This window comes from Orussus abietinus, unplaced genomic scaffold (genome assembly GCF_000612105.2).
Source record: "Orussus abietinus isolate OABI.00-Male unplaced genomic scaffold, Oabi_2.0 scaffold6, whole genome shotgun sequence".
Classification (NCBI taxonomy): Eukaryota; Metazoa; Arthropoda; class Insecta; order Hymenoptera; family Orussidae; genus Orussus; species Orussus abietinus.
In genome coordinates, this window is record NW_019396002.1 from 733,726 (window position 1) to 754,301 (window position 20,576).

At 50.2% G+C, this 20,576-nt stretch overlaps 2 protein-coding genes across 3 annotated transcripts; one reads left to right on the forward strand and one right to left on the reverse strand.

The window, feature by feature from the left end:
- Positions 1–67: 67 nt before the first annotated feature.
- On the reverse strand, positions 68–20,514 carry LOC105694217 (PTB domain-containing engulfment adapter protein 1). 2 transcript variants are annotated; one of them, XM_012414680.2, is made up of 9 exons: positions 20,371–20,514; positions 4,900–5,006; positions 4,470–4,537; positions 3,504–3,686; positions 2,646–2,972; positions 2,178–2,413; positions 1,885–2,102; positions 1,497–1,723; positions 68–1,396 (listed from the first exon to the last, which is right to left on the reverse strand). In XM_012414680.2, the coding sequence occupies exons 2-9, from the start codon at positions 4,970–4,972 to the stop codon at positions 1,322–1,324; spliced, it is 1,407 nt and encodes a 468-aa protein (XP_012270103.1). In that variant the 5' UTR covers positions 4,973–5,006; positions 20,371–20,514; the 3' UTR covers positions 68–1,321. The 2 variants fall into 2 exon arrangements, with proteins under 2 accessions (XP_012270103.1, XP_012270104.1); XM_012414681.1 differs by lacking the exon at positions 20,371–20,514 and adding an exon at positions 10,449–10,577.
- LOC105694218 lies at positions 10,766–11,334 on the forward strand. Its single transcript, XM_012414682.2, has 2 exons — positions 10,766–11,121; positions 11,206–11,334. The coding sequence occupies exons 1-2, from the start codon at positions 10,796–10,798 to the stop codon at positions 11,291–11,293; spliced, it is 414 nt and encodes a 137-aa protein (XP_012270105.1). The 5' UTR covers positions 10,766–10,795; the 3' UTR covers positions 11,294–11,334.
- Positions 20,515–20,576: the final 62 nt, after the last annotated feature.

Sequence of the window (20,576 nt, forward strand, 5' to 3'; positions counted from 1 at the left end):
GACAATGACATCAAAACATTCCCCGAATTTCTCGGCGGTGATCAACTTTGGGCTCAATAAATGTGGATTGTAGTAATTATACGATATATTTCCTAATAATATCACTTAAACAATAGAGCAACAATAATAAGGCATAATTTCATATGTACACAATTGTTGTCTCCTCGCGTTAAACGTTTTAGTGGTGTAACATCGCGTTTCTCGGTGTACTAATTATCTAAGGCATATTAATAACGCATTATGTTTCCAAGGTCGACCTACGCGGTCCAGAAGTTCCGTTTCTGCCGGTTTTCTCCACGATTGAACTCTTTTCTTTTTTTTTTCCTTCTTTTTAAGCGATGCATGCCACTTGCACTTCTTCGGCCGACTTCGAGGATTCAAAATGGCCGCCATCGGCGCTACAAACTCGCGAACCGATAGTAGCGCCAATTTTGAATCTTCCTCTGTAAAGAGAACGTTTCGAAGCGGTCTGCCGAAAATTAGAGAACAGAAAGGGACAGCAAGTTCATCGTGGCCACATGGATAAAGGTATTTCATTCGAAGAGATTCTAAGGCACGAGATTCTAAGTTCGCGCTAATTAAGGCCCCGATCGCCCATCATCATTTAACCGCACCCAAGAATCCTAAAACTCGCGGCCGCGAATGTATTATTAGGAAGAGCTCCACAATACGAGTGACAAATCTCCTACTTCCCAGACGCGCCTAGAAAAAGACTTCTTCATTGAAAGAAGTCCCCTTTCCAGAAAGAGAAGCCAACGGCGCAGATCGACCAATGTAGTGGAATTCTGGATGAAACTAGATGGAACTAGGCGTCGCGAAATCTGGCATTTTTCTTCTTTTTCTTTTTTTTCTTTATAGAAACTCCAAAGGTCTCTCCCGTAGTATTCGGGCAAGGATATAACTCACGATCCCGCAGACTTCGGTTAAAATAAGAGAATTGACTTTATGGGGGGGCGTTAGTAGAAGGGGTAGAATTTAAAAGTAACCGGGCTGGGCCGACCGAGAGCGGCGGACGCAGAAACGACGGATCGAATGCTTTCCTTCGCGGGGGAATCAAGATACGCGTTTAAAAGTCGGGAGAGGTTGGGATGCTTTAAAAGATACGTGTATATAAATATCGAACATCACCATAAATAGAATTGCGTAGGGGGGTTAGGAATAATTGACTGATTTTGGTTTCGCAACGCGTGCCCTTTGCCAAATTCTGGTCGCGGTTTCCCGCCCGGCTCGCGGCCTCCACGCTGATTGGCGGTCCTGCCGTGCTCGGCGCTCATTGGCTGGAATCGAGTCCTGGATTTCTGCGCATCAGATGGCGCGCAATTCAATTCCGTAAGGGGTCCAGGCTCTCCAGGGAGAAGTCATCCGTACCGATGGAGAGCCCTCTGCTAAAACCGTCCTGGAATGAGAGAACGCAACATGTACACGTGACAAATACGGCTAGACATTTCCTACATAAATTGTCCCTCTACTAAGAGATGTTTTCGACTTGAACCAACTTTCATTTCCAAAAGTCGCTTGTCTAGAAGGCCGATGGCGTTTTCTAGTTCCTGCTGGCTAGGACTCGACGCCGCCGTCGTGGCGTCGAATTCTCCCATCTCGAAGGGATCGCTCGGCTCGCTCTTCAAGTTTGAAGGTGGTGCCGGGTTAAAGGGCACGCTTCCGAAGAGGTCCTCCTTCGCTCCGTTCTGCCTTCGCGAGTCCTTTGCCTTGGGCGGCGGCGCCACTGTGATTGAAATTAACAAGAAAATTAATCGGCACGACGCGCAGCACCATTAATTAACAAGGCAGATGATCCGGTATATTAGAAATAATTAAACAAAAAATCGTGAGAGGATCATGAATACGCCTTTTATTCGGAAACCCGATACCGGGGTATTTCCTTACACAACGGCGGAGAACTGACGGAGCCGTTGACCTGTGGGAAGAAGTTTCCAGAAGACGAGAGCTGGCCGTTGATCAGAGAGCCATTGTTCGTCGGATGACTGTTGGCGACGCCATTTGCTGTGCTTTCGTAAGCTCTAGGATTGAAGTCCTCCTCGAATTCATCCATCAGGAGGCCCTCGAGCTTCGTCCCTACCGAAGGCACTGGTGCAGGCTCCGTCCTGAAAAGAGCGATAAAGTCACTCCAAGACCCATTAGAGCATCCATATTTTTTTAACACAGATTGCAGAACAAACCCCATGAAGTCATCGTCGAAGGACTTCTCGAAACTCCTCGGTGGGACCGGAGGTGGTTGCTGAGGGCCGTTCTGCGTGTTTCCGTTGCTATCGCTGGAAGTGTTCATTAGTAGCTTGCTCCCGCCACCGTTTAGACAAGAGGGATCCGTCGACGATGACGTGGGCGACGACGGAGCTTCCGGCACGTGCAAAATGTGAGGGAGATTGTGCTTCGCCAGATACGCCTGCACGTCGGCCTGAAATGCATCGATCGAATCCTAGATTACACTTTCCACTAAGTCCACGCTACGTCGGTACCGCGTCTCCATACAGATTCCTACAGTTACCGCCTGGCAAAAGTAGCATGGCGACCGAAAGTAGTGGCGAGCAAATGTACAACCAAGACCAAGTCACTATTTGCACACTCGTGTCTTGGTCTTGCTCATTAAACCGATTTTTCTGATCATTTATCATCGAGCAGAAACTGACCTTGCCCTTGATGGCGGCGATGTCGTGCAATCGCTGCCTATAAAAGTTATTCTCGTATTCAAGCCGCTTGATTTTCTGTTGTAGGACCATGCACCGCCTTTGGGCCTCCAGGTCCTTCCCGGAGGTTTCTAGGAACCTTCGGTACGCCAGGTCGAAGGCCTGGCCGATCGTCAGGGTGATCTCCTCGGCGAGCTTGTCGCTGACGAAGACGAAGCACGTGTGCCTCTCGGCGTCTTCCTCTTTCGCTATGAAGCTGAAGAACTTCTTCTCGCCCTTGTCGTCGGCGCAGTACGAGATTCGGTGCAAAGGGTACTGGTGCATGATTCGCTGCGGAAGGAAAGATCCTGCGTTAACCTTGTCGTACCGAGTATGGGAACTTATGGGATATCGAAGCTATTCCTACAATGTCTTGCATTGTAGTAATCCAAATTTTTGCCATCATCGGTGTGCTTCAGATAATTAACTAAGCCACGACAACCATGGGTGGTTTAAATAATGTCTGAGGGGGCTACGCTCGTCTCTCCCATCCTGCGTCACGACGCGGTCCGCCGTCAACATCCCGGTTATTATAACAGAATTCAATCTCACCCGGCCGCCCTTTCGCTATATTCTATTCTACGATATTCCATACGCTCTATTAACGGAGGTACGACGTCGGCCACCACCGCGATTATTATAATTGAGGCCACGGATGGAATAACAGCCTCGGCTCCGTTCAAAATGCGCTGAATGGAGGCTATTATTCCATCCGTGGCCCCAATTAGGCTCGCCATTGCATACCAGGCGCCTCTTTAAGATAATCGCGGCTAAAAATGAAACCGATCAGCCCTTGGCTAGGGTGCCGAGAAGGTGATCAACCTTTGGGGAGGTCTTGGTCTTCGGCTCCTGGATGGCCACGCCGTCTATGCTGATGGTGAGCTCGACTTTTGGCGTCTTGGTGCCCTCGCTCTTCCTCAGCTGCTGGTTGAACTTGAGCTTGCATATCGCTTCTTTCACGACCTCGATGCCCTTCGGCTGGTCCACCTCCGTGCTGCCGAGGTACTGAAAAAGAAAGTGGAACCATGAGGAACCATTTATTACCCAAAGCGAAGAGCCCTTGACTATCCGTTTGATTCCCCGGTTTAGACTTCATATAGAAAAATCAGGAAAAAGGCAGCTTGGCTCTCTTCGCCCTCAAGTTAAGCACTACCGTGCCGTTCGGCATCTTCCGATAATGTTCTTTCAATGACCCCTGGGATTCAAATAGCTAGGGAAACCTTCACGGCGGAGGAAAAAGGAATACCAGGAGGACGATTCGCATTAACCACGGGAGAGAAATCCTCAGCGAGGAAATGTGAAATTCTCGGCTCACTAATTATTGGCCTTCCATTTGCGGGATGGGCTGACGTTCGCGATAGAGGGACATTTACCGGGACAAGATAAATACTCGGAAAATAATGAGATAGGCCGCATCCGTGAGCGAAATCTGAGCGGAGCCGTGGGGCGGCCATTTGTCGTCAGATCGGAGAGGGACGACCGGAACGTGGACGTCCTCGTGACAACGGTGACCGATGGTCAAGGCTTTATTCGGAGGAAAAGCCGGGAAAGGATCGACTGTTTACCACGGAACAGAATCGCCGATTACCGGCCAATCAGGAATACCGGACAATCGACTAGAGATGCATTTAGTCGCTCCTCTGGGGACTAATTAAATTCAACTGATTCTTCCTCGTCAATTCCTCCAATTAAAGATTTTCCAGGAAATAAAAAAGAAGAAAAAAAAAACATGAAACTCCTTCGCTTTTCCTTCGCTAAACCAAATTTATGAAAGCTATCAATCTCTACCTTGACTAGGTAGGCGATGTGGCCCTTTTGGAGTGTGTCCGGCGAGTGGATCCAGTTTCTGTTGGAACCTGCGAAAAATAAAAAGTCATACATTAACGTCTATTCTCGTCCCTGGATTGTTCCATAAGTTCACGGAAGAAAAAAAAAAAAAGAAATCCAATGCAGCGAATTTTCTTCGGACATAATTACACGTTTAAATCCAAGGTAAGCCGCAAGAAGTGATCACCGGTGCCGAAGGATACATTGTTAATTAATCCAAGGCTTGGTCCGTTGGAATAAAAGTATTACCTTTTCGAACGTTTACCAGACCCGACCGCGAACTTACGAAACGACTCAATGAAATATTGCGCTATAAATGGTGCGGAATGATTTTTTTTTTTCGACGCAAGGAAAATGGTACTCTCTATGCCAAAGTGATATATCGACTCGCCTCCATTCTTGCTCGGCTGGTTCTTATTGTTCGTCGAGTTTTGCGCCCACTTAAGCAGCGTCGAGTTCCTCATCTTGTCAGCTTGGTGTCACGCGGCTGCCAGATTCCTGAAACCAAATCGAAACGAGATTAAGTACGTCAGAGAACCTTCGGAAATCGCGTAAGGAGGAGCCGTTGCAACGACCTCGCCGAGATCTATCCCTGACACGTAAATATATTTATCTGGATGGATTTGTTCATTTATACGACTTTCTGAAGTCGCATTGAGGGATCGAGAGAATCTCCCACACGTTTTCACGAAGGAATTCCATCCGGTGAGATAAGGGTCGCGCGGAATTTCCACGTCCTGGTGTGGGTGGAACGCAGATAAGGATAATACTCATGGCGGAATAGAATTCGTTTAATCGAGCTGATACTCTATGCAGCGATTCCGCACCGAAACGATAAAGTCCTTCTGTTCAAGATGTATAAAAGATAAGTGCCGTCCCTTTAGAGGAATAACCCATCTAGGGGATTCACGTGGTTCGTAAGTATCCCAATATGGGATTTTCATACGTAAAGCAGCGCCACGGACAGGAAGCGGACGCCGCGTGTACAATGTACAGAAAAACTTTCGCATAGAATTCCCGCCTCATGGTATGGACGAAATAATACTTTATGCAACGATTCCGCACTGAAACGATAAAGTCCTTCCGTTCTAGATGTATAAAAGGTAAGTGGTGTTCCTTTAGAAGACGGACACGTCTAGAGGATTCACACGGTTTGCACTCTTCCCAGGTATCAGCGCTATGGACGGGAAGCGGACGTTGCGTGAACTATGTAGAGAGAGAAAAAAACCTCGCGCTCTTTCGACTATTTCTCTTTCCCAAGGGAAGCTTTCTACTGGAGTTTTCTCGAACGGCGATCGAAACCGCAAGGTTAGATCTATCGAAAGGCAGACGAGTTTACGGCCGTCGACGTTTTTTTATCCCCTTTGTTTGCTTCTATTTTAGCGGGCGTTACTTTCACTGATCCATATACTAACTGGATAGCAGATACCAAAATGGCGTGACGTTCTCAAGCGACGACAGCGCCTCCGTTTATGGGCACATAAACTAATGTTCTAACATTTGCGCATGCGTCTAAACGCGTTTTTAACTACAGATAGGATAATAGATGTCAAGAGAGGTGCCTTGAATTCGTCGAAGCCCTCTATATATAGAACAAATAACTATCCAGTTAGTATATAGATCAGTAGTTACTTTCTACGCCGCCGATACCCAGAAGCGGCGAATAGGTGCAAATTGTTGCACGGCGTGTCGGTTTCTATGTGTGATGTATAATTCATGGTGGGCTCGCCTGTGTGTGCGTGCGCGTGAAGACGCACGCAAGGCGGCACACGTGCGAGCCCCATGGCTGCGGGCACGAAGTACGCATCACGTGAGAACGACTCACTCCCGAGTTGGCGTGTGCTAGGGCGCACTCGAGACGACGCCGCCATCTCGCGGCCGAAAACGGAAGTAATTAACCGTCCTCGGCAGAAAATCCCTGAATTCCCCAAGAATTCCATACATATTTGTCGAATAAGCACCCAATGAAATGATACATCAACTCGTAGAGTAATTTAGAACACGAGGAAGGCATTTCTTAATTAAAATTGCAGGGAAGCCAACGGTGCAGTTCGATGGAGGCAAACGGCTGCAGCCTTCTTCGAGGAAGGAAACGACGCCAGTTAACGTTCGCACGTGTCGAGGCTCGTCGCAATTGGTACCAGGTACCTCCGGATTAGCGGTCGCTCGGTTGTAAAACCAGCTTAAAGCGAGCGAGTCGGATCGCTGCGGTGTGAGCCGGTGCTTGCCCGGTCAGCCTTGGACCCGAAGGCCAAATCCTTTCGCGTTTCATCATTCCCCCGATGACATTACTCATACTTCGGAGCGCCCTCTAGGGAAATCAGAATATCCGAGCAGATGGCGCTGCGAGCACTTGCGGAATGCACCGCGACTTCCATAACCTCTCAAGGTGTTGCAGAGGCTCCGCGCGTCGAGTTCTTTCATTTCCCAACAAAGGGAAGGAACGGTTCACGTGCGAACTTAAACGCTTACGTTCTCCTCGCCAAAGGAAGAAGCCGGAAGAAAAACAATTCCCGGGATTAGGAAAAGAAGAAGACGCGCAGAAGACGGGGCAAGAGGTCGGCCGGCAATCCCTCTCGAACCATTACGCGACTTTCTCATTTACAATTCATTTCTACGACGTATTAACGGCCGCGTTAAGCGGAATGTCGACTCTTGTCATCTCGAGGCCTCGCGGATCTCTTGAATAATCGTCGCGCTCATCTCGAGGTCTAAAATAGAGGATGTGTCGCTGTCGCTCGTAAACCTCGGAAGAACTGGTCGCATATGCCCGACGAATCGCGTAATTAGCGATCGATCGCGACTAGAAATCGAGAAATAATGCTACTGTCTGTTTTAGATGGAAATTACGTGCCCAAGGATCTTCCCTAGTATCGTCCTCGACGACGGATGCGTCGGATCCGAGCGGATTGTCCAGACGCATCAGGAGTGGGCCGATCAGGGCCGATTACGCAGGGCTCGACTCTATACGCGAGTCGATAGCGCAAATTGCGAGACAATCGCCGGACAATCGATTTTCGACCCTCCAATGCGACAGCCATGCATAGGTAATCTCCTTTTTTCCCTGTGCCACGGTCCTTAAAAAAAAAAAATGGTAATGGAAAAACCGACTCCCTCCATTACTTCTTTCTGGCGGCAAATCCGTAACAATGGTCTCGTTTTCCCCCCGGGGCGTTTAAAGCCCTCCGTTGATCCCATTAAAGGTATCGAACCGTGCGAAACGGCCTCAGAGCGTCCAGAAATAAAAAATAAAAGGCCGAGATCAATCGAGCCGAGGTGCGGGAAGTTCCCCCGAAAACTAGAACAGGTGGAGTCGACCTGGAGGAAAGAAGGAAAACTCGACAGAAAAAAAAAAAAACACCCACGTGGAGAATTCCGCCGTTCTTTTGACCGGCCGCCATTACGCCTCCCACTGGGGGACATTCGTGACTGATCAATTGCTATGCACAGCGGCAAGGAAGAGTCACGTGCCGAATATTCAACTCTTCCGAGGTCGACATCTAACGCGCGCATTTTTCTTCCTCTCCTGACAGCCATCAATAACTTTCTCCGCCGCGATTAGGAGTCGCACGTACGACAGGATACGATCGGGGCCCCCAGGTGAACCGACGTAACACCGATATCTTTCCGACCTCAGGTCGTCGATCGAGGTTGAAGGACTCGAGCGACGGAAAAAAAAAAAAATAAAATCCAGAAAAAAGGAGACTGGAATAGATAAACGGGAATTAATGGCCGCGGACTTCGGGACGTTGCGCGAATGTTGCCTCTTGGTTGGACCTGGAGGAGGTCATCGGGTTATCGGATCCGCGTCAAAGATCGGCGATTAGCGATCGGACGGCGCCGAAGCGAGACGCAATTGTGTCTTTACCCGAGGCGCCACATTTCGACTTGACACGGATTTAGACGAGATCCTTGGAGAAAGTCTGGCATCTCGTAATCTACAAACATCTACGCCAATTCGAGGGGAAAGAAAAAAGGGTTAAAAGGTAGAAATAAACAAAAGATCTCGGTACGATTTTCCTTTTCACGGTCGGAGTACAGGCTGACGCAAAATCGTCAATGAAATGCGAAAACAGAAATGGAGAACATTCTCTTCTTTGGTTAACAAGAAAAAAAAAAATTTGGATTTAAAGGATCTCGGTGTCAGATTCGAGTTTCCCCTGTGATTACGGCGCTCCAGTATCGGGAGTACAGGGTGACGCAGGATCGGCAATAAAATGCAAAAAAATCGAGGACACTCTCTTAGTTCGTTAAAAAGAAAAATAATTACTAATCTAAAAGATCTCGATATCAGGTCCGAGTTTTCAGCTTTGATAACGGAGCACCGGTATCGGGAGTACAGGGTGACGCAGGATCGTGAATGGAGGGCGAAAAAAAATGGAGGACACTCATATTTATGCGAGTTATGCCGTGGAGGCTGCGGCCCGGTCGAGCCTAGATCAACCGAGAGTGCCGATGAGCGTCGCGATTGGATTAACGGTGATACTAATTGTCCGATACCGCCAATGGAGCTTGTAAACGAAGGACGGAGGGGTGAGAGGGGGGCTTCACCTTGAGAGTTACGCAACGTGGCATTAACATACGCGGCGTTACATCTCCACGCACGCACATAGTCAGGGCTCGGTAACGAGAGCGTAATGTACCCTACTGTACGAGCGTACCGAGACCGTGTAATGGCGGTCACTTGCGCCGAGTCTCGACCGCACACCTAACCCGGGGCTATTTCTTAACCCTTCTTAGGTGTACCTGTTCTATATACAGGGCGAAGCCGTTGCAAGCGGTACAGGTACTTCTCGTCATAATCGAGGATTTATTTACGCCAGGTTAATCTTTATGTAACGCCGTTTTAACGCGCGACAAGAGTGACTCGGAAGTCGAAGAATGTCCCGTTTGAGGTTAGAAACTGCGCGGCGCCACGGTAAGCGATATTCAGGAGAGACGGAGGAAGCGCGTGTAAAGTGTGAGAGAGAGGGAGAGGAGGGGAGGCGGCTCGTACGCGTAACGGGAAGCCTGAGAAAAAAAACGACGACGTTACTTTCAGTAACGGCGGACTCGGTCGTCTCGGCGTTCATGAGAATCAATGGAATCATTGCGAGACGCCGAGCGGAATATAAATCGGAGGCTTGTGCGCGTCCAAGGGTGCAAAGCGTCCCGCCGCCTCCTGAAAGCCCACCGGGCATTGAATTCCTGATATTAAGATTTCTTCACCTTTTTCTAAGTGACGTTCGTTAATTAAGAACCCTTATTTCGATCGTTAACGGCCTGAAATCGAGCGTGGAAACGTCGATGTGGGGCCGGTCGAGGATACCGCCGCCGCCATATTGGAAGCGCGAGCGAGAGGGCGGGTTAACGTCTATTCCGAATAAATACGACTTTCTCGTCGATGCGCCGGCGGTGCATAAATGTTTACGTCTGAAAACGCCAGGACATTCCGCCGACAGGAGTCATAGACTAGAGAATTCGCGTCGCCGGTCTCCAGGGAGGAAAAACTCGGCCGGCGAATAGCCTCAAAGAAGCCGGTAAGAGGGTCGACTGCCGTCTCATCGGCGACCGGCGAAAAAAAGTTACAGTTACATCCGGTTACACGGTACTTCGTGCCCAGACTCTCTGCCTTTACCAACCGCAATTCCTCCGCGGGTATTACAAACCGAATCTCACCGCGGATTAACGGCAGCAATCGCTTCTGGATTTCTCCGGGAGAAAATCGCGCGTCCCCGCCATTCCCCTCGTGGTGTGTACACAGCCGAGGAGAAATATTTATTTGTGCGATTTCCATCGCCTTAACGTTCCTAACGATCCCTACCACGGGATTCTTATCGCGTGAATAAACCTCTTAAAAGTAAATGCACAATTACCAAGGACATCGGACGGCTTCATTCGTAATAATAAAATAATGTATTCCCTCGCAAGGCGTCGCGGCCAACCCGCGGATAAACTCACCCTTAACCTCGTTACTTAAGGAGCTCCCGGTATCACTCGGGTTAACCATAAGCCTCTCTCGAGGTAACGTGCAATCTTCAATCCCAACACGCGTCCCCGGCGCTCCGAGTCGAGAAAGTGTGGGGCTTTCTCTATCTCTCTCTTTCTCCTTCTCTCGGCGGAGTTTCTTAGATTTCCCCGGTCGGTAATATGGTTTCTGTCCGGGCTCTGAATTCGCCTAGTTGCCAGCAGGCGCGTGGCGGCGCCGCGTTCGCCCACGAGCGAGAGGGTCGCCGAGTGCAGCCGAGCGCACCCGAGTGCAGCCGAGTGGACACTGAACCAACCGCGGCGACTCTCGAGAACTGACAATGCCGTTCGCGGAGGAGAGTGCGGCGGACTCGCCGCGCAGGTGGAGGCGGAGGGGGGGAAGGATGGCGGTGCCAGCCACGGCCGAGACCGAGCACGAGCGAGACGAGGCGCGACTGTCCGGCCGCTCCCGTCTGGATGCGCCCGGGGGTCTGTGTCGACTCCAGACTCGTGGTCGACTCGCCAACCGAGGTGCTAAGTCGCGGTGGACGGATTCTCTATCTCTGTTTATTAACCCGTCGATCATCGAAATTTATAGTACGCAGATAAGCACCGCTTCTCGAGTGACCGCCGAAGAGATCACCGAAGTTAAGCAACGTTGGGCGGGGTCAGTACTTGGATGGGTGACCGATCCACACACCTGCAGAGGTGTTGGTTTTTTTTATGTTCTGCCGTCAATTCCGTTTTTCAGGGGGAGCTTAGTTCGAGCGACGTCTAAAATGCACAGAGGGCTCAGCAAAGGGATATTAAGTACTATTACATGTAACTACAGAGTATAAGACCTGTAAAAGACAAATAAAGGGTATTACCTAAGCAGGAAGAACCATTTCTCTATTTGTCCTCCGAACGCATTTCGACCGGGACCCCGAGGTTACCGAAGAAAAGGAAACCAGGAATTGCTGCAATAGATGGTCTTGGGAAGAGATAGGTGAAATCGCTCTTACGCATGTAAACCGCGCGGTCGGTAAAGCGGTTCCGCGTAGAAACGCAGCTCTGGAGGCCCTCGACTTCGGGTTCCCATGGAATGGAAACAATGACGATCCTCAGGTGATTTCATGAAAACCGGGAGAAACTCGGGGCGAGGCCTCGCGACAGGATGCCCATACGTAGAGTTTAAACGCTTTGCCGTGTACACGGAGTCAGAAATTCACTCCACAAGTGCGAGCCATAATATATATATACAGCCGTGTGTATATATATATATCCGCGTGCTATGACGCAAGCGCATCTCGTGAAATGCACGCGCGTTGGTCCGCACAGAAGTGTATGCAAAGAGATCCACTCCGGAGGAATATTCCTGAATTTCGTGACGAAGAACGAAAACACGCCGGAGGCGATTATATCGCACGTGGACGCGCACTGTGGGAATACTTTCGTAATTCGAACGTCAAATCACGGGAAATGATCGCGGGCGTACCACAAGATGGCCGCGACATCTTGCGAAATCGGCGCATCGGTGCTGCCGGGCCCTAATTGTCGGATAATAAGCGGACATGCCCCTGAAACACGCGGTACCATTAACTCGGCCCACACTCCGGACAAAGCACCACCTCGTACCATAGAGTAAATGCGAGCACCTCGGCGCGAGTGCATTAGAAAACACTTACACATTACGTACTTGCGCACACACCAGCGGACCTAGTGTGGAACTTCAGAGTGACCGCCGCGTTCCCGAGGAATCTTCTCGTTTATCCGGCGCGCATCTTATCTCTACCCTGCTATCTGCGGGAGGAAGTCGGGAGAAATTGTGCAAGCACTGCGAGTCAACGGGGACGGAGAGTTTAAACAATTAAATTAGCATAAGTGCGCGCCGCAGCCGGCATACTTAACAATCAACGCGTCCGAGCCGAGCGATCGCCCGGATCGGCGGTATCTTTTTACAAACACTCTTTTATCTCAACAAAACGAAGTCAGCCTCGTCTCCCAGATCATGAAACTGACCATTCCATGTTTAAGACCACCAAACGTACCGATAACGCGTATCGACAATCCAAGGCTCGATCGTCTCAGTATAGTAACTCCGCGAAGAAGAGGGGAGAGGGACTATAAAAGATGCACGGACTACAATAGGGGCACTTATGCCGGAGCTCTCGCAGGTGAAACACCTGTCCCCTTAACTGTGCTCTAAGGTGATCCCACCAAGACCGTATATACGTCCTAGAGCTCCGTCAATACGGGCATTTAGGCTCGAAATATATTCCCGGGTTCTTTTTTTTTTTCCGGTATTCTTCCAGATTTTATTTTCTGAAGTATTTTCGGCACGCCTCACGATTCCAAATCCGACCGGGGAGCAGGAAAAGTTAAACCTACCGGGTTTATACGTCCCCGGACTTTCCGCATGGGCGAGACCGTTCTAGCTGACGTCACGCCGATTAGATTTGTAATATTAAAAAACGGCGAGGGGAAGGAAAAAGGAGAAAAACGATACCGCCGACAAGCTCGGTCGAATTCCCGTATTTTTACGTGTTTCTACATGTGACTGCGGCCGAGTGTGCGTTTCTTGCGACTGGTTTTAAAATGCGATTCAGGGTCGACGTCTCGACCGGTTTTTTTCCCCCGGACGCGTCACCGATTGAGTCAAATGTCGAGGGCCTTGCCCAAGTTTTGTTTTGGCTACACCAGGCGTCGTCTAGGAAGCGAAAACGTCGACTTCCGTCGCGTTCTTCGGAAGTATCGACTCGAGGGACCTGAACTTGGGACTTTTTGTCCTCCACCCTGCACCTGCCGACCCTGAGCTCCAAATTTCTCATCGGTCACTGCGGTTCCCATCGGCGGTCCCGTCCGGTCAAGTTGCCCTGAGACCAGCTGTTCTCTTACGCCACGACCGTGCATCGCGCCCATGGCCACTGCGCGTTACTCTCGCTGAACGGCAGAAAAAAAAGGAGGGAAAAAGGAAAAAAAAAAAAAAGAACCGCCTCTAGAAAACGTCCCGGCAATCATGGCCTCGTTCCCCGTACGAGCTGATCGGGGGGATAAGCGGTGGAATAGTTTTTCACCTCACGTCTCTTCTCTCGGTGCTCCTTTTACTTGGCTCTTCCGTAGGTGTGCACCCCCGGAGATCCCAAATTTTCGGTGGTGGGGGACGACTCCACTACCCAGGCTACACTTTCTCCGGTGCAGAGTCCGGTCGCCTAGATCGCCGCAATCTAGAGACACGAAACTTGCACCCGTAACCTAGATTGCGATAAAGTAACTCCGCGTTTCTAAACCCGGCGCGCGGTTCTACGAGGCATCGAAACCCGCGAGATAAGATCCCTGGATCGTATTAGTTGGAACTTTATACGTGAATTTATCGTACAGCGTGTCGATACGTAGTCTCGGATGTTTAGGGGGGTTTCCCATGAAAGCGGAGAGCAACGGATTCGCAGCGACATCGGAATCCAGTCCGGAGTATCGGGCGCGCGCCGGTGGCGTCGCCACCGTCGCGCGGCCGGATCGGCTCGTCGTTTCCCTTCTCTTTCCTTCGATCCCCTTTTACCTCGTCTCTCGGGGCTTTCCTCTTTTTCTCCCGGTCTTTCTTCGTTCCGGTTTTTCTAGGGGCCGTCGGTGCGTCCCTCGGTAGGCCTAGCCCCGACCACTCTCGGCCGGGCGGATCGGTTATGCGCGAAAGCAGGGAAAGTACCTCTCGACTCTCCGAGAGGTGCGCGCGCCTACCGTGTGAACCCGCCTTTACCGGCCGGCAATCTTGAACAACGAACGCACGAGAGTCACCGACTCCGTAAGTTTTTCGGCCCTTCGCCGTCGCCCACCTTCCCGGAAATCCGCAATCGGGTGGATTTTCGAGATCTTTCCTCGACATAATCAGTCCCTTTGAGTATGTCGGTAATTCCGCCGTCATGAAACGATCATCACGATCGAGTGTATTAAATCTTCCTCCGAACTGGGTGCACCGAATCGCCTGAAATTAATTTCTTCTTTTTTTTTTCTTTCTTATTACGTGGGAAAGTTTTAAACGAGTGAAAGATTTTGCTGCACTCTGCCGGTACTTATACACTTTTTTGTTGGGCATTGCTAGAACGTAAATGCGCCGTTGCGATCGCAAAGGCTTCTCGCTTTGACCCTAGACTTTTTCTCCCCGTCCCAGACCCTGCGCTCCGAGGAATTTCAATATTCCTCGTTGCAAAATCTTCTCTCTTCTGCGATTCTGCAACTTTTCATTATGGTCGATGTATATGGCGCCGCCTCCAGCCGAGGAATTTCTAAGGAGAACGGTGTAAGCGGATACGCGGCTCGACGTCTAAGGTAATTCCAAAAGTTTCCACTGGGGGGGTTCGACCTGCTCCGGTTCTGAAATCTGGAGGAACGCGGTTGGGCCGTTTCCGTCAATTGGTCCGACTCTTAAACGGCCATTTTCACTAGATGCGTCCATACGGAACCATGACCCGCTCGTTCCACTTCTCGTGCCCTCTTCGACCCCTAAGACGCACCATAGAGGAAGCATCAATTCCTTTTTCTATCACCAGCATCATTTGGCATCTGGCGTTCGAAAATTCACGCAAGAAGTCATTTTGATAGAAAACAGGTTCATTACTAAAAATTGTACATTTTTTATTCATTCATAAAGTATAGAGCATAAGGTCATGTATGGAATATCATATCGGGTAAACGGCCTCCACGTCTTTGCTGGCACATAGGCACTCTTTTGTTGAAATTCTCCAGGACCTGATCACCAAAACTGGGAATTGCACGACCAGGAAATGACTCATGCAGTAATTTAATTGTTTCTCGGGCTGTACGCGTTGTTCTTTCGTGTAGCGCTCCATTTTTAATAACCCTGAACTGTCAGCTGTCACGCTGTCTTTTTTTTTTTTTTTTCGTTGGCAACACTTTACCGCACAAATGGCAGGAAATTCACAATCTTGCGTGAATTTTGTTACACCCTTTATCTTCTATCTTTCCTCTTGGTAACGTCAACTGGCGTCGACGATTAATCTCTCCTCGTCACGTGCACAGATATTTCACGCAGATACGCAAATTGCGATACACGCGCACGCGATGATGTCTGCATTCCGAGGTTTGCATTCGATACCATTGATACCCCACGGGGCGGGTATGAAAGTCAGATGGGAAACGTACGCCCCCTCGCCAGACGCCCAAAGAGGACGATTAGTGACTTTCCCCTAGGCGAGGATAAAGATGGCGGCCCGATAGCGGGGCGATGTGCCGAACTGCGCACTTCTTGTCCAGCTCTTATTTCTCTCTCCCCGGGCCGAATAATCGCTAAATCGCCTCAACGTCATTCGGCAGGGGAATAAGAAACGACACTTCGACGTCCCGTCGGCGGCGTTACGTAATGTCACTAGACATTCGTCGTGGAAATCCGCGTCGAGCCCGCGGGGACGCGAAATGAAACGGTTACGCCGGTTTAATTCCACGTTTCGAGAGGCCGGCTATCCATTTCACGTGATTAATAAGGACGATATTCGTCAACGGGACAAGGGATACATACGCGCCCGCCATTCTCCGAATTATATTCCATAATTCCCGCGGGCGAAAAAAAAAAAGAACACCGTCTCGAGTGCGGACTTTTTCCGCCATTTTGAAACCAAGATGGCGGACTGCCAGGTCCTTAAATTTACCGCTGAGCTTTTTCCACGTTTTGGGGATCACCGTCCTCGAAGATGTACGCGTACGGACCACCGGAACAATTATTTTCCAGTGCGGACTTTTTCCGCCATTTTGAAACCAAGATGGCGGACTGCCAGGTCCTTAAATTTGTCGCTGAGCTTTTTCCACGTTTTGGAGGTCACCGTCCTCGAAGATGTACGCGTACGAACCACCGGAACAATTATTTCTCATCCGGGGGGTTATTTTCAAGCTGTCGCGAGGATATCGCGAGTAAATCGCGAGTTATCACGCGCAGGTCACTTCCTTACGAGACCATTGAGTACTTTCTTTTCCTTTTTCTCTATCGCGCGGCTATCGGTGCCGTCGTTGTGAGGTCCCGGCGACAAAGAGAGGTTAGGCCTCGACCGGGTATGGCTGTTTACATGTACAGGGTGACCTTTAGAATACGGAACTCGTCGCACCACGGAACGGGCACCGTTACTTAGAGAGAGAGTACCGGCTGTACCGAGCGAGCGTAATGCCCGCTCGTCTCGAGTTATCGCCATAGAAGTTGGACAAAGTATGAAATTAATCGGGGATTTTCGATAGCTTCACCCACAATTTCGGTGCAACTGTATTTCCCGGCTGTGCGAACCTGGAACCTCCCGCTTAAGACATAAACAAAATTAACAGGCTTTTATTGGAATGTTTCGGTGTTGTAGGAAAATCCAGATCCTCTCAGAACCTTGAAAACGTTAAAACAACCATTTTCAAGATTTTTTTTTTCCCATGGTTTAGGCTCCTCGCACTGGCCTGCATTAATTTGCGCAAGTAAATCGCGGGGAGTACTTATGCTGAGGATTTTTTTTAAACCGATAGGGTTTGGTCCGGACAGCTAGGAAAATTCAGAGCCTCCTAGAACCTCGAAAACGTTAAAATGGTCACTTTCGGAATTCGTCAATTTTTTTTTAACAGCTCTGGTTAAAAAAAGAAAAACGAAGGATAGATAAAATACCACAAACAAAACTCATGGCGCAAACGTCTACGTCACGGAAACATTCCAATAAGCCTGTTAACTTTGTTTGTGCCTCAAACTGGATTCCAGGTTCGCACAGCCGTATTTCCCCAGAGGCTCTCGCGCGCCGATGTCTAAACAATAGAAGTCCGTAGGGAAAAAGGGAAATAGAACGAAAGGAAGAAAGGAGCGGGTAAAAACGAACGGACATCAGGCACGAAATGTGTGACGGACCTGGAGTGAGGTCGACAAGAAAGGGAAGTGAAAACGAGTCGCCTCGCAGGGGAGAGAGAGTGGGCGTGCCAGTGATACGAAAAGAGTTATCTAGAACAGAACACCGCGATGTACATCCACCATTAACCCTAGAACAATCGGCAGATATTTCTCTTTGTATAGGATGAGCCATTTGAAACAAGTCATTCCGACCCGCCTTGGTAGTTCTGGTGTTAAATGGCTTTCCACGCGACGGGATCGCCGCCGCCATTTTCCCCGGTTCGTCGCGTCGTCTTCCCGTTTCGCATCTCTCCGATATTTTTCCCCTCTCAGTAACGGTACGTGACAATATTTCAAAACAGCTTCCCCCCATTCGATCCCTCGTCCAAGGCCTCGCATTCGTTTACACGGTGTCATCCCCGATCGCGATCGCTACGTAACGATTCCGCCGCGGTTCCGCATTACCGGGATATCCCCGGAATTGCAGGGATCCTCCGACTAGTAATAAGAAAGGCGTCCTCGAAAACTGCGTAATCGCTAATCGGCCGTTTCTGCAATATTGTCAAATCGACGCGCCTCGTTCGGAGCGTAATTGCGCAACGACCTCCGATAAATCATTCCGGATGCGCTTAAACGCGGCTCCTCGCCTCGCACGCAATTAATGTCCCATATCTCGTTAACCAATTTATTAATAATACCCTTGGGTTCGGCTGTCGACGAGCGCTTCTGCGAAGCTATGTTTCCATTTTTCCTTTTTTTTTTCCTTTTTTTCTTCAATGGGCGGGTTATCGGCAGGGATTATGCAACGACCCTGATACATCCGAGTGCAATCCGCAGATTCCCTCTCGAGCGCCCCCTACCGATTAAAGGCCGATTCAGAGACGCGTCCGTATCACGTCCGTGACGTATCCACGCACTGATGAAAAATGGCCTTATAGGTTATATAATAGATTTATGTTAGTTTCAAAATACTCCTTTGATAACAAAAGAACACGTACCAACCTCACCTCCGTGCGTAACAAACGGAGTAGTCATTAATGGATAGTCGTGATGTGAAAGTGTAAATTTTTAAAAATAAACATTAAATTAAATTCGGTGCGTACCATTTCTAACGATATAATGGTCTGGAAAATGGATTGTGTGTTATTTCCATCTATGTGACTTTATGGATACGTCTGATACGCGACGTTTGAACCGGCCTTAAAGGCTCGAGTCAGCTTCGCGGGAGAAAGAGAGAGAGAGAGAAACAAGAAAATGATCTAAATCTCTTTAAAAGTGAAATGCGGTAAAAGTTCTCGCTCGGAGTTAAATGAGATCCCTCGCTCTCGTTTCGAGTGATCTCCGAGGTAACGGACCGGGCCTCGGCCCCGAAAGCGAAGGCGAAGGTCTCAAAAGTTGATGGAACCTTGCCGGCCACCTCGACTTTTCGAGTCGCTTTCTTCCGCGTCGGCGTCGAAGGTCGACCGAGGGAACGCGTTCGTTGCGCTCTCCCGGCCGGATATATTTACGATCTCGCCGTTGGACGAAGTCCTTGCGTGGTTTATTGCCGTAATCCCGATCCTCCTTGCCGAGTGACGCCCGGACTTTCCGAGCGCCGTCCGCCATGTTTACTCGGCGACGTGGAAACCTTCGCAACCCCGTTTAGTCACCAACCGGCTAATTTACGATCCTTTGTACTTCGGCGTGGCGCGAACAAAGGCGGAGACATCATTTTCGGTGAAATAAAGTGAATTATAGTGGAATAAACCGCGAGGAGTTGAATCACCGCGGCCGCCATATTGTTTTAGGGGCGGCAAGTCACGTGACCACCGAGATCAAATTATTTCAGCTTAAAATGGGATGGTAAGGAAATGCAAATGTTGCCTTAACCTTGAAATAACGAGTCGCACCGCGTAAACTCGGAATCGTTCGGTGCACCCGGAGGAAAGATGACTTCTGGGCAGACACCGGTTGCACGTCGCGGTTCCGACCAAAGGCACGGGTGACTCATCGGTGCAAGAGGGGCGCAACGTGTCTCGTTCCGGCCCTCCTCGCGCCGGCGAGGTTAGGCGAAGCGATTGACTTAAAGACGGCGACGCGAGGAATTTCTCCGAAGGTTAAGGTGGTCCGGTTCGGACAAATTAAGCAGAGCCGAGTCATTGGGACGTAAATATACAGTTCCGTCGGTAGGAAATAAGCCCTTTCCTTAAGGCATGAATCTTGACTCGAGAAGAAGAGGGACGCCATATGCAATCCAGTGGATCGACAGGTTTGACGACAAAAGTCAAACCTTGGCCTAGCCAGGGGTTACAGCAACTCTTAGAAGGGCTAACTCGTTAACCGTTGCACAGGCCTAAGGTATAAATCGGAGCACATTTTTGAGCCCCAGATTTGGTGAGATTACTCGATGAAGAGGAGCAATTCTCGATAAATGAAAGACCAGGATATAGATACCGGAGTAGATCCGACGCTTCGATCTTCTGGAGGAGAGTGGGGTGTTTCGGTCGGCGAGACTCGTTCTGGAAAAAGAGATCCGCGACCGCCGCCAGTCGCTGAGGCACGGGTCACGCGGGGAGCGAGAGGGGCGCCGACTGCACTTTTCGGCCCGGCGCGGGAGACAATGAAAAGAAAGTAGATAAAAGAAAGGACAGGAAACTCAGCCAACAGTCGAGGCTTCGACGTGTGAGGGTACACGTATAGACTTGTCCGCCGGGCGGAGATTTTTACATGCACGAGTCGCGAAACTCGACCGACGCCTTCCGAAAAACGAGATCCGCGCCGCCGCCGCGGGTGACACGCGGGACGAGAGGGGCGCCGGCTGCACTTTTCGCGAGGCTACCCGGCAGGGAGAACAATAAAAAGCTCACGAGTGAAAATTCCTCCGATCCGGCGGCGCGACCTTTGCGTCTCGCCGCCACTCGCTCGGCGATGTAGGTGCAGCCGGGGCTCGGATTGACTCGGCGCGGTCGCGGTTCGTAAAAATGCCGAAATAGAAAGTCCTGGATTGAAAATCCTCAGGGTAGGCGGAACGCCGTGCGCGAGCCGTCCTCCCCTCGCGGGTACACGCACCTGGGCCAGGCAACGGGATCTATTGAGACTCACCGGGCGGAGCGATCTGTCGATGGCGACTCGCCGATCTCGGGCGAATTCAGGCTTGACGTTTCCACGCGAGAGCGGCCACCGCTTTCCCTCCGAATAACCCACCTGTCCGACCACCGAGGCACACACTGACCGGCGGAGGCCGAGGGACTCGGAGGGAAGCCCGCCGCTCACGCGCGTCGACTGCCGAGTGGGGGTGCGCACGGGGA

Bases quoted from the DNA above. Each gene is read 5' to 3' on its own strand.
- LOC105694217 (XM_012414680.2), bottom strand. From the start codon at position 4,972: ATGAGGAACTCGACGCTGCTTAAGTGGGCGCAAAACTCGACGAACAAT. The intron at 4,538-4,899 runs GCGAGTCGATAT...TATTTTTCGCAG, and splicing joins CCAGCCGAGCAAGAATGGAG to GTTCCAACAGAAACTGGATC. The intron at 2,414-2,645 runs GTCAGTTTCTGC...GATGCATTTCAG, and splicing joins TCGCCGCCATCAAGGGCAAG to GCCGACGTGCAGGCGTATCT.
- LOC105694218 (XM_012414682.2), top strand. From the start codon at position 10,796: ATGCCGTTCGCGGAGGAGAGTGCGGCGGACTCGCCGCGCAGGTGGAGG. The intron at 11,122-11,205 runs GTCAGTACTTGG...TCCGTTTTTCAG, and splicing joins GTTAAGCAACGTTGGGCGGG to GGGGAGCTTAGTTCGAGCGA.